At 49.1% G+C, this 16430-nt stretch overlaps 1 protein-coding gene across 1 annotated transcript in view; it reads right to left on the bottom strand.

The window, feature by feature from the left end:
* Positions 1–16430, bottom strand: part of Ttc39c (tetratricopeptide repeat domain 39C) — a 95650-nt gene that overhangs the window by 44633 nt on the left and 34587 nt on the right. Inside the window, exons 3-4 of the mRNA XM_052741556.1 lie at positions 14807–14935; positions 12701–12815 (exon numbers count right to left, since the gene is read on the bottom strand). Of these exons, the coding sequence (XP_052597516.1) occupies positions 12701–12815; positions 14807–14935 (244 nt within the window). The remainder of the gene's footprint in view (positions 1–12700; positions 12816–14806; positions 14936–16430) is intronic.

The following is a 16430-nucleotide window of genomic DNA, read 5'->3' as shown; positions in this document are numbered from 1 at the left end:
AGAAGAGAGGACTAGAGGAACAAGATGGAAGATGAGGAAGAGCCAGATGGGGAAGAACAGGATGGGGAAGAACAAGATGAGAGAGAAGATGGGAGAGGAGCTGATATGGGAAAGAACTAGATGGATAAGAACTTAGATGGGGCAGAACTAAGATGAGAGAATTAAGTTAGAGCTTAGAGGGGTCAGCAGATAAATGTAGGGAGAAATCAGACAAGAAAGGAGCTAGGCTTGAGAGCAGAATAGAAGCTGTGTAGAGAGAGAACCGACACAGAAGAATAAAGTGTATGGACTAAGGAGTTTCATGTACATAGATTCATTTCTTTTCATTAAAGATTAATTATCAGCTGGTTGTAGATTCTTCCTGGACCCTGGGAGGGGACTTTCAAGGGGCTGGACCCCCACAGTCCTCAATAGTACATGCAAAAAAGAATGAACCCAGTGGTCCTCCTGCTGTGCTTCTAAAGGCCTGTCTGCCATGTGTGTCCCTGGCTAGGCAGAAAGCTCAGATTTCAGAAGACATGTCTCTGGGGACACCTGGTTTTGTCTGAAAGTCTGGAAGGTGGGGATGTGTGAGGCAGGGGATGCCTACAGAACTGGCCCCCCTGTAATAAAACTGGGCCTGGGGTCTGAAGGAGATACTCTCAGGGTAACGCTTCTTTTGTCTCTTCAATCATTGCTGAGGAAAGCATGTGACTCCTCTGGAGAGCAGCACCCTTGGGAACCTGCGCTTGGTCCCATCTAGACTTTGCCCCAGACATCCTCCACTTTGCTGATTCCACCCCACATCCTGTTGTCATGAACCACACATTGTGATTGTGCCCTGAGTCCTGTGGGTATTCTGCAGGGGGTGTTCTAGCCAATATAATACAATATACTTAAGCATACCAATTTCCCAACAATGGATGTCTGCATTTCCTATGGAATCACAATGAACATTCTGAGTGGTGAATGTTCTGGAGTCTTTGTCCATCCAAAAGAACAGGGTAAGAATAAAAAAGGAAGACTACGTAGCCTAGACCAGTATGATGGCTCAGAAATAAGGGTACCTGCCCTGAGCCCGATGACCCGAATTTGATCCCAGGGACCCACATGGTAGAAGGAGAGAACTGATCCCTGCAAGCTGTCCTCTGATCCCCACAGACACTTGGGACATGCATTTTCCCATCCCTTGCATAAATAAAATAAATAAACGTAATAACAAATGTAAATACCCAAAGCCTGGATACATTTCTTATTATGAATCTAAGATTTTATTGAGACATCATATTTAGTTGAACTGGACAGACGTTACTGCACGGACACTCCATCTCAGACATCGACTAGGTAAACCCAGGAGAAATAAACGTGTTCTAGAATCTCTTCTTCAGGAGCTGCACGGATATTCTTGTCCCCCACATAAACAAACCCTGAGCCTAGGAGTGAAATTCTCCTTTTGACTTTCTCAACATTCATTTTTTTCCCAGAAAACAAGTACCTAAAAGTCTTCCTCCTCTCTCCCTCCATCCTTATCTGGGATTGAGAAGGGAAACTTGGCTCCATTTACCCTGTGTTTTCCTTATTAAAGGAAGTAGAATCTTGATTTAGGAGGAAGCAGCATTGAGGAAGAGACGACAGGTGACAGAGGCGGGGCAAGGGCACAGCAGCCAATCAAAACCAGCCGAGGGATAAGACAGAGGCGGGGCAAGAGCACAGCAGCCAATCAAAACCAGCCGAGGGATAAGACAGAGGCGGGGCAAGAGCACAGCAGCCAATCAAAACCAGCCGAGGGATAAGACAGAGGCGGGGTAAGGGCACTGCGGCCAATCAAAACCAGCCGAGGGATAAGACAGAGGCGGGGCAAGAGCACAGCAGCCAATCAAAACCAGCCGAGGGATAAGACAGAGGTGGGGCAAGGGCACTGCGGCCAATCAAGGCCAGCTGAGGGGTTAGCTGGACAGCTAAAGAAACATGGGCAATGTCCAAACTTGGGAAATGAAGTTTAACAATCTAGATCCCAGCAGAGGACCGAGAAAAACGCAAGCAGCAACAGTAACCAACAGAAAAAAACCCATCAATTCCTATCTGCATAGAACTCAGTAAAGAAAAACCAAGTGCCACAAAGTGAAAACCCCATTCTTATCAAATAAAAATACAGTGAATTTCATGCCTAAGATAGCACATTGGTCTCAATGTCTGTGAGGATAAAGTATACTGTGACACACACACACACACACACACACACACACACACACACACACACACACACATACACAACACACACACACACACACACTCAGGAAGCTTTAACCTGAGCCAGTGAAATTAAAATCCAAGAGCTTGTTGGACTACTCAAGACTAGAAAGCCAACTGCATGCAAACAAAACTACACAGAAAGAAATCCACTGCGAGCAGCTTGCTTTGGAACAGGCTCTCCAGGACTTCCCCCTGCCTTCGGAAGCATGCGGCTATGCAGATTATGCAGCGGAGGGTGCAGCTGGCTCTGCACCCAACTCTGCAGGGGAGAGGCTCTGCCTGGGGGAAAGGCAGGGCTAACTATAACCTAGCAATGCCTCCAAAGAGCACGTTCCTTCTGTCCAGCAGAACACAGCTTTCAGGGCCCACCAGGCATGACCTTCTGCCGGCTCCTCAAAGGGCAGATATAAATCATTCAGTTGCTGTGATCTCTCTGGGCCTGAGAAGGAGGAAAGAGGCAGGAAACCATAGACCATTTGCCTACCCTGTGAGGGCCAGGCATCAATCCGCAGGGAGACAGGGAGGGGGGTCAGGAAACCCTGCCACACACGGGAGTGGAAATCCTTCCCAGAAAGGGCGACCTCTTAGAAAATGAAAGCATCCAGTTATACCACATTGACCTTTGGAGGAGTCTTGTCTTTTTCCATAGGGACTGTTCTGGTAGAAGACCCACCTCAAATCCCCTCCCCTATCTCTTTCCCTAAACCTGCCCCTTCAAAGCCCACCAAACACAGCTCCTCCCCCAGAGAGGCTCAAGACCATTCCCACAGGGTATATAAGCTGCATCCCAGAAAACAGACACATGGTTCTTCTGGTCTCTCCTGGTCTCTCCGCGGTCTCCTCTCTGTGGGCTGGGGAATCACCCGGGAAGCTTTACCCATTAAACCTGGGCCTTTTCCTAATTTGGTCTCATTTGGATTGCTGCATCAGTGGAGAGGCCTATCAGGGTACAAGAAACTTATCATCTGGAGGTCTTGGCGGGGGTGGGGGGTGGGGGGGTGGGGGGTGATTTTTCCCCATTGGCCTAGGGCCGCGTGGTGGGAAAACACCCCTCTCCCCCACACCTGCTCTCCACCAGACTGAGATCAGCTCCCAGCTGGTTAACTTTCCTTCCCAAGTCATTGCCTAGGAGGCCCAGGGCCTCTTCATTTTTCAGGGTGTTGTGCCAAAGACGCAGTTGCTCCAGGCCCCTGACCCGTTCCAGAGCACAGGGCTTTGCTCCAGGCCCCTGATCCGTTCCAGAGCACAGGGCTTTGCTCCACCTGACCTGTTCCAGAGCAAAGGGCTGCTTTTATTCTGTGGGACCACTTCTCCAGAAGATGTTCTGCTGAAGGGAATTTCCCACCCAACCAAGCCCCATTTTTGACCCAAGACTTACCACACTGGACGCATCGTGCTAGGCTTCGGGTCCCCAGCATAGACTTGAGAAACGGCACTTGCCATTCAAAGCCTGATCCCTAAACACCCCTGTGGAGTGTTTTACAAAATCTATTCAAATTGGGGGTATCTGATATAATTGGACAGAACTGCCCGACGTCCACGTTTTTGGGTTCTGCATTCCTGCCCTCCTTACAGAGGCCAATGTCTTACAGCACCAGTCTTGTTGGCTAGGGTCATGGCACCTCCAGATTCCCGCCTATCTGGGAACTGGGATCGTACAAATTCTACTCTGACCATGCTGCCAGGGACACTGGCTTCTCCCCAACTTCCCCCGAACTCTACCTGCCCCAACCCCCTCCCCTGGGGCCACAAAATCGAAGACCAAATTCCTCCTCCTTACCCTCCTTCCTGTCCTCCCCTCCCCACACTGGGCCCCCCATCTCTCAATGCCTCAACCTATATCCTGATTCCCTTTTACACCTTGGCCTAACATCCCCAAATCTTCACTGGTTTCTTCTCATACACGGTCTCGCCAGACTCCTGCCTCCCACCCATTTCACTTCTCAGTCAGCTTCAGATATTAGAAAATTAAATAGGTTGAGGAGGGGTCCCCAAACTCCCCTACAGGAATTGGTGAAAATGGCATTTAACACTTCTAATGCTCAAAAAGAGACAGCTGAGTCATCCTGATAGACAAGGCTGTAACAGAATATGCTCCAAGCCCAAGCCTTAGCAGCTGCCCTGAGATCACCAGGGCCCCCACAAGGGGGGCAAGGGAAGCCATGAGGCTCCATCCCACCAGAGCTCAGCCCAAGTCGACTCCACCATAAATGCAGCCAGCAGCCGCCCAGGAGGCTGTGCTCTGTCTGCCAACAGCCTGGGCACTGGAGATCTAAATGCACCCATGCAGGCTCATCCCCTATGCCATGTCATGGAGGTCCAGCCTCACCAACATTGGCAACTGAGACTCTTCAGGCCTTTGAACTCCTAAGCCTGGCAGAGAACTGACATGGCCTAGACCTGCTGACTCCCATTGCCCTCTCCGAGCCTGGGGTGACACTCTGGGTAGTGGGTAAGTCCATTGACTTTCTTCTGGACACAGGAGCTACCTATTCTGTTTTGACATCTTCTCATTCAGGTCCTACAGTTCCCTCAGCAATTTCTGTCACAGGGGTGGACAGGATCCCTTCCTTCCCACTTAAGACCCTGACCCTTCCCTGCATTCCTGCAGGGTGATTCTTCTCACACTCTTTTTCTGGTCCTATCTGCTTGCCCTGCACCTCTACTTGGTCACAATATTCTCAGTCTTTTGGGGGCCACACTCACCTTGGTCCCCACACTCTCCTGAGTATCTCACAGGTTCATTCCCAGGGGCCCTCCAGATATGTCAGCCTCTGCACCAGCTTCGAGGACACCAACCCCGAGACAACTGGCAATGTGATGGAGCTTCTGTCGGATGCTCTCAACATCTCCTGGAAGCTCCATATTCCCTATCACCCACAGTCCTCTGGAAAGGCTGAGAAGGCCAATGGACTCATCAAACAACAGCTCACCAAGCTCTCCATTGAACTCAGGTTATCTTGACCCTCCCTTCTCCCCATTGCCCTTACCTGTCTCTGGACCACCCCACGCTCTCCTACAGGCCTGAGCCCTTTTGAGTTTCTTTACAGAGGCCCTTCCTCCTCACTCACCACCTCCCAGCCCAAACTCCCCCACTGGCCGGGTACCTCCCCTACCTCTCTCTTCTGAGGTCCTTTATTCATTCATACTGTGATCCTCACCACCCCCTCGGCTGCCAAGCTCCTGGGACATCCATGTTGGTACCATCTCTCCAGACTCAAGAGGGCACCTATTCAGGATACATGGTCTGTCCAGCAGCTGGGACCCTCCACCCTCCGGTTTTCCAAGATGTCCCACTAAAGGGCCTATCTGCTCTTCTGCTCTGTGCATTCCTCATTACAGTACAACTAGGGCAGATGTTAATGATCTATTTTTCCCTAGAAACTTGCCTTCTTTGCTTCCTCAAGAAACAGATGCCTGAGGTCTCCAGGATGACAATTAACCAGATGCTCCTCCACTCACACCTCCTGCTGAATGTGAGCTCACCAATTCCTGACTCCTCTTCCCACATCGTTCCATGTCCACAGGAAGTAGTCAGACTTGAACTGGCATCCCTATACCCAAAGAGTCTGGAATGTTTGGGTGGGAGCTCCACCTCAACCCCTGGCACCCTGGCATCCCTATACCCAAAGAGTATACCCTAAACCCTATACCCTAAACCTGCCCCTTCAAAGCCCACCAAACACAGCTCCTCCCCCAGAGAGGCTCAAGACCATTGCCACAGGGTATATAAGCTGCAACCCAGAAAATAGACACGTGGTTTTCTGGTCTCTCATCCCCATTTCCTTGTCTCCTCTGTACGGGCCGGGGAATCACCCAGGAACACTTTACCCATTAAACTGGGCCTTTTCCTAATTTGGTCTGATTTGATCAGGGTGCAAAGGAACTTATCAGGGACCACGTCTGGCAGGAGCACCTGCCTTAGGAGCCCACAGTGCAGATCAGTTAGGCTCACCTTCCCGAGACCCAGGAAACAGACTTTGAAGGAAAAGAGCTGATTAACTGTGTGTGTGCATGTGTGCACATGTGCATATGTTTGTGCATCCATCTAAGTGACTGTGGGAAGGGTGCATGGTTGTGTGGGTGTGTGAGCATGTACATGTGAAGGCCAGAGGACAGACATCCTTGGTACTGTTTCTCAGCAATGTCATCTGCCTTCTTTGAGACAGCCTGGAGCTTGCTGAGTAGATGAGGCTGGGTGGCTAGTGGGCCTCAGAAGCCCCCTGTCCTCCATCACAGCTGGGAGGAGTGTGCCCTGCCCAGATGCCCAGCTTTACACGTGGATTCCAGGGACGGAATTCAAGTCCTCATGCTTATGAGGCAAGCACTTGGCCAAACCGTCTTTCCAGCACAACAGGTGACTTAGTTCTCCCCGGCCAGCCCACCTCCCCACGGTCTTCACCCACAGACAAGGGAGTTCCGACAGACTCACTGCTCCTCTGGCAATTGACTTCCTAAGTGGCAGCACCCTCCCTCTGCTCCTCTTTCATTCACAGAGTGCACAGTCACCACGTGCCAGGGAGTGTCCCAAGCATGCATCTGGGGACACGGGGAAGGAGATGGACTTTTTGTTTGTTTTTGTTTTGAGCAGCCTTGCACTGTGGCCTAGGCTAGCCTTGACTGTCTGATCCTTCTGCCCCAGTCTCCAAAGTGCTGGGATTAGAGGCCAGCACTTAGGCCCTTCCCTGCCTGGCACATTCTTTATAACTGCAGGAGACAGGAGAGACCCTCGGCCTTCCTCCTGGGTCAGAACCACTTGTTCTGATGCAACCTCTGTTATGCCATGCCTGCTGGTCACAGGAGCTTCCTGAGTTAGAACTTCTCATCTTTTCCCCCTGTGGAACCACAAGTCCTCAGGTCAAGATTCACCCTCCTTCATCTCTGGCATTCAGTGCCTGTCATCTCACAGGGCCGGACTCCGAGGAAGTGCTGAAACACACGGGTAAGGAGGAAAACAGCACACAGACCAGCCAGTTCCTACCCTGAGAGGTGACAGTCCGACACTGAAGCAGGTCTAGAAAGGACAACCCAGATCCCCGTGACAGCTGCTCACTTGGCCACACACAAGGTTCCCTTCTCAGGACTGACGAGGCCTATGAGAAAGAGGAAAGCTTGGGCCACAGCTGACTAGGCAAGAGAGGGAGGCAAAGTGTGTTTCTAGTGTGTGTGTCGGGGGGGAGTATGTGAACTGAGACACAAGCTCCCATGGCTGTTTCAAAGAACCCTGAGGGATGAGCACACAGGATGCCAGAGGGGGCGGGTTCTGACCTGCCAACCACAAAAGGGACTTGGTTCTACCTCGTGACACAGGCGAGGTAAGTGTCCAAAGCACAGGTTTAACACATCCTAGAAAGACAGCTCCAGCAGCAGGGAGCATGTCAGGGAGAGTCGGGGACACCGGCATTGTGGGCTACAAGGAGGTGGTGGCACAATCTGCCAGAAGTGAGGGGGCAGAGAGAGTCACGGCAGGGCTAGGTGACAAAGTAGGAAAACGTGGTTGTCTCCCAGGAAAGGAAGGAAAAGGTCAGGAAAACCATCTGAGCATTCACTATGGCAAGAACACGGCAACCAGTAGACAAGGCTGTCTTCAAACACAACAGAACAAGGAAATAAACCCATGGCAAGTGCCACAAGGCAGGTTTCCAACATAAGCTCTTATTACCAAGTTATATGCTCACTGCAGAAAGAGGGGAAAAGAAGGAGGGGACTGTAGTTACAAAGGAATAAGGTTGTATTGGAACGTGGAGGGAGATGATGGGGTGATGTGCTCCTTAAAAAGCCAGACTTACCCCACGCATGGCTCTGGTCAGCGTGCCCACTGCTCAGAGGGAAAAGCTCTGAAGGTAGAGGCCGGTGGTCTATTTTTTTCTATAAGTGGATCCATAGAGAACGTTCTAAGATGTCAGGCATGATGGACATGCCTATAATCCAGGGCAGGAAGAGAATGAATTAGAGGCCAACCTGGTCTATAGAGTGAGACCCAGAAAAGCAGAACAGACTACAAGCAGGGACCAATCCCAACAACCAAATAAACGAATGATTCGTGGGAAGCTCATTGCTGGCTGCGTTTGTTCACTGTTTGGCGCAAACACTGAGCTCTTCATCAAACAAGCAGCCATGACCCGAGGCTGGCAGCCTGTGAGACTTCCCCTTCAGATTCAGTATGCCATTTAATAAATCAGAAAAGCCAAGAATGCTGTCAGATGTCTGTGACAGGCAGGATTAAACATCATCCTTGTCAGCATCAGACGAGGAGGAGAAGGAGAAGCAAAGCCCAGAAAGGCGTCCTGTGAGATGGCATTTCAGTAAAGGACCCGCTTACACAGGGAGGCCTGGGCACAAGCCCAGCATCACCACACGGTTAGTGAGTTAAGTAGGTTCCACTCCACTAATAAACCAAAAAAAAAAAAAAAAAAAGAAAAAGAAAAGAAAAGAAAAAGGCATGCACAATAAAGAACACACAAATGCCCACAAGAACTCTTAAGTACATACACTGTGGCCCATCTACACAATAAACACATGCTGTGATTGGTAATTACATTCTGAAACCCAGGCTTAGGAAAACTGCCAAAACTGCCATCTCCGAAGAAGAGGTGAGACAAAATACTGTAGATTCAATTTCGTTAAAAAATATTCTTTAAAGATTATCTTTCTTCCAGGTGGAAACATCAGTGGTGATAACCTGACTTTTTTTTTTTTGTCTTTTAACAGAATCTTCTCACTATTTCTATAACAATGCCTGGCCATTTTCTAATTGGGATCATCGGAAACAAAGGATATTGTCTGCGGAGTCTACACTGTAGGAGGAACCCACACCTTGCTTGCTCACCTCACTCAGTGCTGGCACTCTCAGGAGCTCCACAACTGCTGAGTGGGCCAATGAAGGGCAGACGAATCCATTCTGCAACCCTCGGTAGCTTTCACACAAACCCTCCGTGGCATCTGTTGATCCTTCTCTTTATGACTAACTTCTGTTCTCTACGAGGCAGCGAGGCAGCTTCTCGGGCCTGAGAGAGAGCCCCGCAGCTAAGAATGAGTGCTGCTCCTCCAAAAGACCTGAGCTCAGTGCCCAGCACCCATGTCAGGCAGCTCAAAACCACCTCTAACGCCAGCTCTGACGCCTTCTGCTGGCTTCCAAGGGTATTCAACATGTACTCAAGATACAGAAATAAAAATAAAATTGGGGAGAGGGAAGGGGGAGGCAGAGAGAGGTGTGCTCTTTTGCTGCCCAGGCTGGTCCTGAACTCCTGGGCTCAAGGGATGCTCCAGGCTTGGTCAGTCCCCCGGAGCTGGGATTTGTGTACCAACACACCTGGTTACCTCTCTCTTAGACATTTTCTTTATACTTTTTAATTCTTGAGACAGTGTCTCTTTGTGTAGCTCTGGCTGTCCTGGAACTAGTCCAGGCTGGCCTCAAACTCACAGAGATCTCCCTGCCTCTGCCTCCCGAGTGCTAGAATTAAAGGCATGAACCACCAATCCTGGCAAGATCGTTTTCTTAACTGCTAAAATGGGTTCCTCACCAGAATTCTTGGGCATCAGAAAAAGAATACAAAATGACGAGCGATCGAGAACTTGCCATGACTGTGGTGTTCCAGGTAAGGTGTGCTGCCCCTCAGTCACTGCACAGTTCTGATCAGCAGGGCAGGGGTGGGGGTGGGGGGTGAGGTGGGGGGTGGGGTGAGGTGGGGAATGGGATGGGGAGGGGTGGGGTGGGGATACTTCACCTTGATTGCCTCACACCCACGGTGAGCTCTCAGCACGTTAGAGTTGCCTTGTTAGTCAGGTGTTGAGAGAGTAACGAGAAAAAGTCCCAGGGAGGGAAAAACAACAAAAAAAGAACCAGAACAAACGGTAAAAGCAGATGTGCTCTGAGGACATATTTTCAAAGAAAGACAGATGTTTGGAAGTTTAAATGTTAGGAGTCAAGAGTAAATAAATAAAAAGTTAAATCTTCTTTCAACTAACGCTGAACAGAAAACAGCATCAAGTAGGAGACAGAAACGGACGCAGAAGAAAAGGGGAGGAAATGATTTCCAGTTGTTTAGAAAGAAAAGTATAAATTATATTTCACAGGGAAAAATCATCTTCGTGTAAATTTTGAGAGAAAACGTGTTTCTGAGAATGAATTTGAACTGATTTCCACTTAGTGTTTTCTTCTCTTATTTCCCCCATACGTAAATCCTGTCTGGTCAAAGGGGCAGGTTTCTGCCCTCAGCATCCAAGAGACACACGCAGACCGGGAAATCAGACCCGCGGCATGCCGTGCCGGACTCATCTGAACCACCCGACTCAGGACACAAACACACCAGGAAATCAGACCCGCGGCATGCCGTGCCGGACTCATCTGAACCACCCGACTCAGGACACAAACACACCAGGAAATCAGACCCGCGGCATGGTGTGCCGGACTCATCTGAACCACCCGACTCAGGACACACGCAGACCGGGAAATCAGACCCGCGGCATGCCGTGCTGGACTCATCTGAACCACCCGACTCAGGAAAGCGAAGCAGTGAAAGCCTGGAATGCTGGGCAGACAGTGACAACACAGTTTACACCCCGCAGAAGCCGCTGTGACACCAGGCACTCAGAACAGCAGGAATTGTTCCTGATATACTTGACACTGCAGGAGCTCACAACCATTTCCCGAGAAGCTAAATCTAAACCAGTTTGATTTCACTTTAAAGAAAAACACGTACAACTTGATGACCAAGGTACTATCGTATGCCCCCACATAAAAGACACTAGCAATTTCTCTAAGAAAGACAAAATTATCTTAAGACTGAAGACTGTGATGCAGACTTCAGGACCAAACGACGCTGCTGAGCACACATTAAGCTCCCACAGTTTCAATTTCCTAAGTAACAAATCAGTAGCCACTGCCCCCCAAGTCCTGCCATGTATGTATTTAAAAATCAATATTACTGACTGTGTCCATAGAATAGTGAACAGCATTAAAAATGTGTCCATGGAATAGTGACTGTAGGGAAAGGAGCCTGACTACAGAAACCCACCCCGACCCTGGAGCCCAGAACTAGGGAAAGATGGCTCAGATAAGGCCAGTGAAAGAAACACAGTTTGGCTCAGATCAGAGCTATCTCTGGCCCTGGCCAACTGACTTGTGAAGCTAACCAATCGCAGAGCAGAACAGTAGCACCCTGACCCTGGAGCCCAGCACCAGGGAAAGAAACACAGCCTGGGTCTGGAACCTCAGCCAGAGAAATGAACACTTTATCCCCAAACCCAGAACCAAGGAAACATGCTCTGACTCTGAAATCGGTACCAAAGAAATACTCTTGGTCCCTAGAATCAGAGTCAGTGAAAGAAATGTACCCTGGCCTTAGAGGCAGTGTCAAAAAGCCAAGAAAGGCCAGTGAAAGAAACACAGTTTGGCTCTGAAATCAGGGTCATCTCTATCCCTACCCCACAAAACTGGGGCAGAAAAAAAACTAACCAATCACAGTTGACTCTGCCCCCAAGAGATCCTATATAAACTGTCCTGCCTGGTCAGTTGTGAGCTGTTCTCTCCACCCTGGTAGAGGCAGCTGCTCTCCTGGACTCCTCCTTCCCAAATAAATCTCTTTCTCAAAGGAGTTTTGGGTGTGAAGATCTTCATTCACTGACATAGAGAAGATCCTTGCTGAGACATCACATAGTAGACAGAGCAAGGAGCAGCTGAACAGAAGATCCTTTCTGAGACGTCCCATAGTGGACAGAGCAAGGGGGAGCTGAACAGAAGAACCTTGCTAAGATGTCCCATAGTGGGCAGAGCAAGGGGGAGCTGAACACAAGAACCTTGCTGGGACGTCCCATAGTGGACAGAGCATAGAGGAGCTGAACACAAGAACCTTGCTGGGATATACCATAGTGGACAGAGCTAAAGAGAGCTGAAAAAGTAACACTTTTCTCCTGAGCTGGAGGAGATTGCTACATTTTTGCAGGGGTTTCCCCTTTTGCAGAGTGAAGCAAAAGAAGCACCATCTTAGGCTGGAGAAGCAGAGCTCTGCAAGGAAGCCCCCTTAAGTGGGAGCTGAGCAAAGCTCAGCTGCAGCAGCTCTCCAGCAGAGAAGCAGGATTGCTATATGCTGTGGGGAGACCATCCCCCACCACACCAGGTATTGCCTGACTTTCTCAATCAGTCAGGATATCCTTCCCTGCTTAAGCAGTTCCAGGCCTGACTCTCCTGAGCAGTCAGAAAGACTTCCCTTCCCGGGCTGAGCTGTCCTAAGCAGCTCCAGCCATCAGAGCTGTCCTAAGCAGCTCCAGGTGTCCAGGCTACCTCGCCCTCCAGGGCTGAGCTGTCTCTTTGCAGCTCCAGCCAGCTGTCCTAAGCAGCTCAAGGTGTTGCCTGACTCCCAAAGTAGTCAGGATACCAAACCCACAGAGTTGCAACAAATTTACTTACAGTGACAGCATTAAAAATGTGTCCACAGAACACTGAGAGCATTAAAACTGCTCCACTTACCTGACAGCTCTTGCTTCACAAATGACAGCACAGCCAGGTAGACCTGGCAGTCAGCAATAATGATTTGCCTCTGAAGTCGATCAACCATTGAGGGAGCAGATTTGCGGGCATCAACCTGTGTTGTGAAGAGAAAGCAAACGTCATAAATCACACCCGAGAAAAACACAGCCTCCAAATGTCCACATCTACAGCTCCACGGTACAAGATGATTCCCAGGGGAACTGCGGAGCCTGGAGGCCACTCTAAAGCAAGACCAGAATATCCTGGAGGCCTGGGTCTCACATGCCGCCGCTTCACTCCAGCTGTCAACAATTTGCTGTCCGAGAGAACACTGTAATGCAGCACCATACTGTAAGTGATGGAATTTATGAGAAACATGAAAAATGACAATAAAAACTAGTAAGGGATCCATCCTTTTTCAGACAATGTAAATTTTTAATGCACATGAAAGATATTAGTATACAATACACCCCACACAGCAGACATCCTGAAAGGCCATTTTACACCCTGCCTTTAGGGAACACTAATATTAGGGTGTATCCTTCGCAGTGGGTAACTGAAATGCAAGGGTGAGAAACTGGTTACATAGCCTAATCAGAATAAATCCTGAAATCAAAAATTACCTCTAACTAAATCAGAAACCATACCCGAAATTTAAGAGATGGAAGCAAAAAAAGCAGAAAGTCAAATTACATTTTTTTTTGTTTTGTTTTTTGTTTTTTGTTTTTCAAGACAGGGTTTCTCTGTGTACCTTTGCGCCTTTCCTGGAACTCGCTTTGGAGACCAGGCTGGCCTCGAACTCACAGAGATCCGCCTGGCTCTGCCTCCCGAGTGCTGGGATTAAAGGCATGCGCCACCACCGCCCGGCTCAAATTACATTTTTAATGCTACTCTTTGTCATAAGGATGTTTCTAAACGGAATGAGAAAAACCACTGTGACACAGAACAGACTGAAGTAACTGTACATAGTTTCAGAGTGGTGTAAGAAATACATGTTTCTACGTGTATGTCAACAGTGCATATGAAAAACCATTTTCCTCGTTTTATTAAACTTTAACATAATCCATCACGGTCACTGTTGCTCCGTGTCCAGCCCCAGCAGTCGCTGGTACAGAAAATGTCCATCTGTGCCCTCTGTCCTTCAGGCAACAGCATATACCATGCAGGGTCACCAGAGGGCTGAGGAGCTCCTGCAGCACGCAGCCCTGTGTTTAGGCTGTGGGGCCATCCCGACAGGGATGACCTCAGCCGGCATGGGAATGAACTTAGAGAAAACATTATTACCAGGTAAAATGTGAAGTGCAACACTGTAGTCATCCACTGTGTCCGTGTGTGTGCTTATGTGTCTATGTGTGTATGTGTGTGCACATGCACATGTGTACACCACTGTATACATGTAGGGCCAGTGGTAGTCAGTTCTCTCCTTCTACCACATGGGCCCTGCTGATTGAACTCAGGCTGTCAGATTTGGCAGCAAGAGCCTTTACCCAGTGAGGCATCTCACCACACCACACCTTGCTTTTAGACTGGTTAGGCTAGGCTGACCCATCTGTGCCTCCCCGATGCTGGGGTTGTAAGTACATGCCGTCATGCCTGGTCTGTTTTGTGGGTTCTGAGGACTGAGCTCAAGTCCTCATGTGTCCACAGCAAGCACTTCACAACTGAGCGAGCTGTCTTCCCAGCCCGGATGGTGACTTTACTGAGACTTCGCTTAAACCAAAGGCAGCAACTCCCAGGAAGCTTAGGCCAACAGCTGGATTCCAGAAACATGCCAACACGTGGTTATTCTATCAGCTACCATCCCTGTGTGTTTAATCACACACAGGAAACCCTCACCTCAAGAGCCTCCCCCGGAGCTACACTGTTCTCACTTCTGCTGTGATAAATTAACCTAACTAAAAGCAGCTTAGGAAAGGGGTTTATTTGATCTTCAATTCCATGTTGCAGTCCATCACTGAGGGGATCAAGGAAAGAACCTAAAGCTGGCAGCCACATCACCCACTGCCTGCCTGCCTCTGCCTTTATCTAACTTTCTCCCTTCTCAGACAGCTCAGCACCCCTGCTTAGGGAAAGGTAACACCCACAAGCTAGAGCCGAGGCACTTACGTTCTTCTTAATTTTATTCTTAATCGTTTCGATGACTCCGGCCTCCTCACTTTCACACAGCTTTTCTGTAGTTTTTAAGTCATCACACGCCACCTGCATCTTCTCTTCCTCGAATGTCATCATGGCATTCTTCCGGGAAACAGAAAGGACGAGTGAGTCAGTAAACATAGGCTTTGTCACCATTGAGATGCCACACTAGGAAAAGCATCTCAATTATTCTCAAGTGAGAGGGTTCACACTGTTACAGTACACCCTAGTCACTAAAGAAACTATAATCTCAGTAGAAAATAAGACTTTGTATCTCCATTATGCCAGCATGAAAAAGTATATGATGGTGAATGTCCTTATGGTTGTCTTTTATACTCTTTTTTAAAATTAAACTTAATAGAAATACTCTCATTTTTGACTCAGTTTTTATGACAGTGTCCCATGAAAAAGTTCACTGTACCCACTGATGAATATCTGGCTTAAATACTGAACAAAATAATGCTGGTAAAAGAATAGTTAGGGACTGGAGAGATGGCTCAGTGGTTGAGAACACTGGCTGCTCTTCCAGAGGTCCTGAGTTCAATTCCCAGCAACCACATGGTGGCTCATAACCACCTATCATGAGATCTGGTGGCCTCTGCTGACCTGCAGGCATACATGCAGGGAGGACACTGTATACATAATAAATAAACAAATCTTTAAAAAATAAAAATAAAAAAAAGAGATAGGATCTCCTACCTTTCCCAGGCTGGCCCTGACCATTATGGACTAAAACCTCACACTGTGACGCACAACAAACCGTCCTCTCTTCAGCTGCTTTTGACTGGTATTTTATCCAGCCACAGGAAAAATAACTAAGACAGACACTAATGTTACAGTTCCATCTAGAACAATCTTCCCCTAGGTATGGAGCTAGCATTCCTACAAAGAGGAGGCCTTAAAACTTTTGTTCCATTAAGAGAAAATCAGTAGCTGGAGTGAAAACCCAGCTTCCTCGCCCTGGCCAAGGACCAGGAAGGCTGTCTACAGCATGCCACTGGCTGCTGTCTTTCTCAATCTCGATTGTAAATTTTCTCTCCCTTTGTTATTTACTCAGCACAGTTTCCCCATTACACAATTCTATGATGACTTTTTAAAAATGTGTTTAAAACTAGGTTGTGTGACAAGCATTTCTGAAAAACAAAAGCATCCCACTTTCTATACTGACCAGTTGACTGGAAACACTACCGTAGCCCATCTCCCCCATTCCCCATCTCCCCGACCTCCTCCAACTCCCCCGTCTCCTCCGTCTCCCCGTCTCCCCGTCTCCCCGTCTCCTCCGTCTCCCCGTCTCCTCCGTCTCCCCGTCTCCTCCGTCTCCCCATCTCCTCCGTCTCCCCATCTCCTCCGTGTCCCTGACCTCTCCGTCTCCCCGTCTCCTCCGTGTCCCTGACCTCTCCGTCTCCCCGTCTCCTCCGTCTCCCCGACCGTCTCCTCCGTCTCCCCATCTCCTCCGTCTCCCCGACCTCTCCGTCTCCCCGTCTCCTCCGTCTCCCCATCTCCTCCGTCTCCCCGTCTCCTCTGTCTCCCCATCTCCTCCGTCTCCCCGTCTCCTCCGTCTCCCCGACCTCTCCGTCTCCCCATCTCCTCCGTCTCC

Source organism: Peromyscus californicus, unplaced genomic scaffold, assembly GCF_007827085.1.
Source record: "Peromyscus californicus insignis strain IS unplaced genomic scaffold, ASM782708v3 Scaffold_17__1_contigs__length_78620276, whole genome shotgun sequence".
Classification (NCBI taxonomy): domain Eukaryota; kingdom Metazoa; phylum Chordata; class Mammalia; order Rodentia; family Cricetidae; genus Peromyscus; species Peromyscus californicus.
The sequence above is the reverse complement of the archived record's forward strand: the minus strand, read 5'-3'. Positions and strand labels throughout refer to the sequence as shown.